At 35.2% G+C, this 5,757-nt stretch overlaps 1 protein-coding gene across 1 annotated transcript; it reads left to right on the top strand.

Annotated features, from left to right (window-relative positions):
• Positions 1 to 3,069: 3,069 nt before the first annotated feature.
• Positions 3,070 to 5,302, top strand: LOC110883599. The gene is made up of 7 exons (XM_022131316.1): positions 3,070 to 3,179; positions 3,572 to 3,623; positions 3,715 to 3,831; positions 3,998 to 4,235; positions 4,451 to 4,546; positions 4,645 to 4,705; positions 4,816 to 5,302. Exons 1-7 carry the CDS (start codon positions 3,070 to 3,072, stop codon positions 5,300 to 5,302), a joined length of 1,161 nt encoding a protein of 386 aa, XP_021987008.1.
• The last annotated feature ends 455 nt before the right edge of the window (positions 5,303 to 5,757 follow it).

The raw sequence follows: 5,757 nt of genomic DNA on the forward strand, positions 1-5,757 counted from the left end.
AGATGTTGGGCCGATGAGAGTTCTTATACCCGGGACGTGCACGACTAGAAGAACATGTATGTTTAACATATTACACTACAAGTATGATATACAATTTACAAATAAACATACTTGTAACCCCGTAGAACTACTAGATGTTTAACGCAACACATATACGCTTAATAAATGAATTAATAAATGATAAAGCATAAAATGCAAATAAATAAAGCATAACATGTAACCGTGCTAACTAGGAGTTGAGGAACCCAGGATTGCTAATCCTTAGAAGTTCGGGTTGTCACACATAAGGCCCTGCAGTTCCTCCATTCTATAGTATGCAAGGATCCAAGATTCCCTAAGTGCAAAAATATTAGAAAGCCAGTCATTATCATCTAAATTTAACTCTCCAATAACCTCTTCCCATCCTGATTCAAACTCTTCGGGTTTAAGAATATCCGTCCACATAACACAATAAATACGTTCTTTGAAATTGGTGGAACTGTATAGCTTAACACCAACCTATATATGACACGAAAACGCCATGCAAATAGATACATTAGAAACAACAAACTAACATGAAAAACAATTATGAATGGCAAAACGCCATATATCTTAAAATGCCAAACACATGAAAATAAGAAAATCAACCTTTAGGGAAAGTTTATGCATCACGTGTCACATGCATAACCGATGCCTCGTTTAAACAAATACAACAGAAATAGCCTTCTTCATTGCTGGATCTTGGTTAGTGACAACAACTTTTGGTTGAGAACCAACAGCTTTTAGAAAAACTCTCAACAACCATATATACGTATCAGCGGTTTCTGATGCCAATAATGCAACACCAAATGTAACATTGCAGTGGTCATTGTCTATACCAGTGAACAGTACAAACAACATAGAGTATCTGCATATATGAAGACGCCATTGAAAAAATGAAATGAGAACAAAACACCAATGCATCTAAACAGTGAAAACACCAAAAAAAAAACAGAAAAATAGAATTATAAATATTACTTGTTGGGACGATAAGTGGTGTCAAATGAAATCATATAACCAAACACGTGATAATTACGTTTGCATTAATCATCACACCAAAGATATCCCTTCAAACAATTCTCTTCGTCTTTGAAGTAATCGTACGAGAAATTAGGCTGGGACTGTTTTTTTCATCCAAATGTCTCACAACCATCTCAACGTCGTATTCCCCTATAAACAAGTTAATTTGCCTCTTGTAGTTCTTCAAATCAACTTTACTTGCACCCACATCTTCAAAACTGCCAAAACAAGTCTTCATAACATTAAAGGCCTTAACCGGTCCCAAATTCAACTTAGACATGCTATGTATAACATGCTTTTAAAGCTGAGTGGGGTGTCGTTCAGATGGAAGAAAATGCTTATCAGGCTATTCAACAGAATCATGGTTGTGCTACTCAACAAACTTATAGACCTTCCATGATCCAACCTCAAATATTACACATAAATGTGTTCCACAACCAATCCTCTTTGAAAAGTTGGATCGCACAATCCTTTCCTTTTGATTCGGGTCCAATGTATCAACCTTCTTGTCCTTATATACACTAGATCTCGTACACATGTAATACTTAATATGTTTTTCTCCTTTGGCGTTTATCTTTTCAGTCCCTTTCCTGAAAGAAAACCACAATTCGTAGCGTACCTAACATACATTGAGTAACAATCATCGAGGCTTGGGAATATCATCTCTATTTGATGATGAAATCATAGACATACATGTGTGTAAATCATTGGTCAGGATTTGTTCACTCAGTTTTACAAATACACTAGTGTTTACTCTAGAACCTTACCTTATATATATATATATATATACATATATATATATATATATATAGAAACGGGTTGAACGGTGAAAAGTGTGAGAACAGTGAGAACGGATCCTGGCCCAACACATGGCAGGGGGGCCTAATTGTTATGTGGGGGTACGATTGTCCTTTTATACGTTCCCTCCTTATTCGCGTTATAAATCTCGTTCAAATTAAAACTCCAAAGATTTATTGTTAGTTGTTACCTGCTTTGCAAGCTTTCTCGGATCTATGGCGTTTAACGTGGATTCTGTTCGACAAAGTAATATTCGTTGGCGTTTTCTATTTTCGTTTCAGCAAATCATGCAATAGATATGGAGTTTTGTTCTTTTATCATTGTTCTATGGCGTTTTTTGTATTATTTAATTTATAATGTGTTGTATGATTTTCCATAGCGTTATTCAATTATGCAGTTTAATCTCGTTTTAATTGATATTTAATCTATTATTCATAACTGCAATTGGAGTTTTCGATATTAATTTTAATTGTCGTTTACGTTTTTGTGTATTTGTTATGTTTTTACGATCATTGGCGTTTTTCGTCTATTTGATTAGTTTTGAATTTCATTTAGTAGTATTTGTGAATATTAGTTATTACTATTTTGTTAATTTGTGCAAACATTAGTTTTTTTAATTTTGGATTTTGATTATGTGTTTATTATGTCTTGTTTATTTTTCAATTAATGGCATTTCAATGTATAATGTTATTACGAGACATCACTCTGTTTTTATGTTCCTCCCTGTTTTTATGTTCCTCCCTGTGTTTTCTCAGACGAAGTCTCTTCCTCGAGTCAAAGGCATTGCCCCAAAACTGGATTACCATTTATCATTCCTAACGCCAGTGAAGAATTAAGGCCCAGAAAGGACATGCTATTCTCAAGCCTTAATGATTGTTATTCAATGTATGTTAAGTATGCTAAGGAGTGTGGGTTTTCAGTCAGGAAAGGGACTAAAAAGACAAACTCCAAAGGTGTGTTACATATTAAGTATTTTTTATGTACGAGAGCTGGGGTATATAAGGACAAGAAGGTTGATACGTTGGACCCCAATAAAAAGAGCGAGTAGTGCGATCCAACTTTTCCAAGAGGACTGATTGTGGTGCACTATTATGTGTAGAATATGAGAATGGATTTTGGAAGGTGTATAAGTTTGTCGAGGAGCACAATCATGAACTTGTTAAACGTCCTGATAAGCATTTTCTTCCAACTGAATGACATCTCACTCAGCTCCAAAAGCATGTTATACACAGCATGTCTAAGTTGAATTTGGGTCCTGTCAAGGCGTTTAATGTTATGAAGACTTGTTTTGGTGGTTCTGAAGATGTGGGTGCAAGCAAAGTTGAATTTAAGAACTATAAGAGGCAAATAAACTTGTTCATAGGTGAATATGACGCTGATATGGTTGTGAAAAATTTGAATGAAATAAACACATTCGCAGCCTAATTTCACGTATGATTACATCACAAACGAAGACAATTGTTTGAAGGGTCTTTTTTGGTGTGATGATCAAGCCAAACGTAATTACCACGTGTTTGGTGATGTGATTTCGTTTGATGCTACGTATCGTTCCAACAAGTAATTTTTTTACAATTCAACTTCTTTGTTTTTTGGCGTTTTATTAATTTTACATTCATGGCGTTTTTTTATTTTACATGCAATGGCGTTTTTTTTAGCTTACATGCAATGGCGTTTTACTAGTTTACATTCGATGGCGTTTTATTATTGTTTCATTTATCATGGCGTTTTCATGCAGATACTCTATGGTGTTTGTACCGTTCACTGGTATAGACAATCATCACTGCAATGTTACATTTGGTGCAGCATTGTTGGCGTCGGAAACTGCTGCTACGTATATTTGGTTGTTTAAGAGTTTTTCTTAAAGCTGTTGGTTCTCAGCCAAAAGTTGTTGTCACTGATCAAGATCCAGCGATGAAGAAGGCTATTTCTGCTGTATTTGTTGACACGAGGCATCGGTTATGCATGTGGCATGTGATGCATAAACTTTCTCTGAAGGTTGTTATGCTTTTTTAACCTTTGGCGTTTTAGTATTCAATGCGTTTTAAGTTTGTCTTTGAAGGTTGTTATGCATGTGGCATGTACCTTGTTACTGTTTTTTTAATTAAGTTTTGTCTTTTGTTTTTTTATATATGTGTGGCGTTTTCGTGTTATTTAATTATAGGTTGGTGTTAGGCTATGCAATTCCACCAATTTTAAAGAACGTATCTGTGGTGTTGTGTGGACGGATATTCTCACACTTGAAGAGTTTGAATTGGAATGGGAAATGGTTATTGCAGAATTCAATTTAGAAGATAATGACTGGCTATCTGATATTTTTGCACTTAGGGAATCTTGGATCCCTGCGTATTATAGAATGGAGCCTATGTCTGGTCTTTTGCGAACGACATCCAGGTCGGAGAGTAAGAATCATTTTTTTTTGGTCAAGTGTGCAATTTGAAGCTACTCTTGTTGAGTTCATGACGCATTATGAGACTGCAATAGAAGCACAACGTCACACACATCGTAGAAATGATCATGAATCGATACAAAAGACCCCAGTTGAAGAGTAGTTACCAAGTGTTGGAAGGGCAAGCTGTTGATATATATACAAAAAGTATTTTTTGTGACGTTCAAGCTGAGCTTATTGGAGTTGCGGATTGCATAAATCAACGTTACGAAGATCAGCCTGGTGGGTTTGTTAAGTTTTATGTAAATGACTTCCAACAGCTTTGTACATCCTTATTTGAGGTAAATAATGGCGTTTTGGTTTTTATGGCGTTTTCTGTTAATGGCGTTTTATCATATGCAATGTGTTCTTTTCTTTTTTAGTTTTTTTAGACAAGCATTCTATGCATGGCGTTATAGAGATATTGTTTTTGGCGTTTTTCAGGTATTGTTCCGTAAGTCTGATTGCACATGCAGTTGCTCATGCAGACATTTTGAACAGTTTGGTTTGCTATGTAGACATATATTCTATGTTTTGAGACTTATGGATATTAGGAAATTTCCAAAACAATACATTCTGAATAGATGGCGCAATGAGGCCTCCCCAAACTGCTCTCCTGAATTCTCAATTAGTCGTGAATATATGACTGAGCTTGATACTAATGTGCAAAGTATGATGCGAGATGTTATTTATTCAACCGAATACACTTTGAACCGTTTATCTGGTAATAAAGAGGAGCTTTCCTTATACAAGGATGATGTTCAATCTTATATGAAAAAGGTTCAAGATATGCAGATTGTTTCTCCTCCCGCAAGTTCTAGGGATAGATTTGCCGAGATAACTGGTCAATATAAAAATGACAAAAATCCGATAAGAGTCCCTGTAGGTTATAAATCCAAAGGTTCTGGTTCTCGGAAGTGCCTGAAATCTAAACAGGAGATAGCAGTTGACAAGAAGAGATCAAAGTTGAAACCTGGGGCCAAAGAAAGACAGTGTCAGAACTGCAAAGCCTATGGACACTACGCATCTACATTCAAATAGGTCGTAATCAAAAGAAGATCGACAAGGTCTTCGAGAGCCAGTGAAGAGTAGTTTGGCATTTTGTATTTGTCATTCTTACATATCACATATAGTTGTCTTTGGGGCAGTTTAGAGGACTTTGGCATTTTCTATTTCAATGCTATAGAACACAAACATTTCTCAGTTTGGCCTTTTTTTTGCATATTTTTTTCTTTTTTCTATCTCTTTGTTCATAACATGCTACTTCGAAGTTAAATAACAAACAATATAAGATTGGGCAAGGAAATCAAACGACAAAAAAAACAATAACGCCACTATTTAAAACTTCCATAAACTTCTATTTTTGGTCGTGCTAAACTCAATAATGTTTTGCTGAACGAAATGGATAACATTTTTAATCATCAGTCAAGAAAGATGTGTAACAATGTTATCCATACCGTTTAGCTAAACTTTATAGAGAACAAAAACATAATCTC

The sequence above is a fragment of the Helianthus annuus genome, chromosome 8, assembly GCF_002127325.2.
Source record: "Helianthus annuus cultivar XRQ/B chromosome 8, HanXRQr2.0-SUNRISE, whole genome shotgun sequence".
Lineage (NCBI taxonomy): Eukaryota > Viridiplantae > Streptophyta > Magnoliopsida > Asterales > Asteraceae > Helianthus > Helianthus annuus.

Bases quoted from the DNA above. Each gene is read 5' to 3' on its own strand.
- LOC110883599 (XM_022131316.1), top strand. From the start codon at position 3,070: ATGTCTAAGTTGAATTTGGGTCCTGTCAAGGCGTTTAATGTTATGAAG. The intron at 3,180-3,571 runs GCAAATAAACTT...GTTTTCATGCAG, and splicing joins GAATTTAAGAACTATAAGAG to ATACTCTATGGTGTTTGTAC. The intron at 3,624-3,714 runs GTTACATTTGGT...GTTGGTTCTCAG, and splicing joins TAGACAATCATCACTGCAAT to CCAAAAGTTGTTGTCACTGA.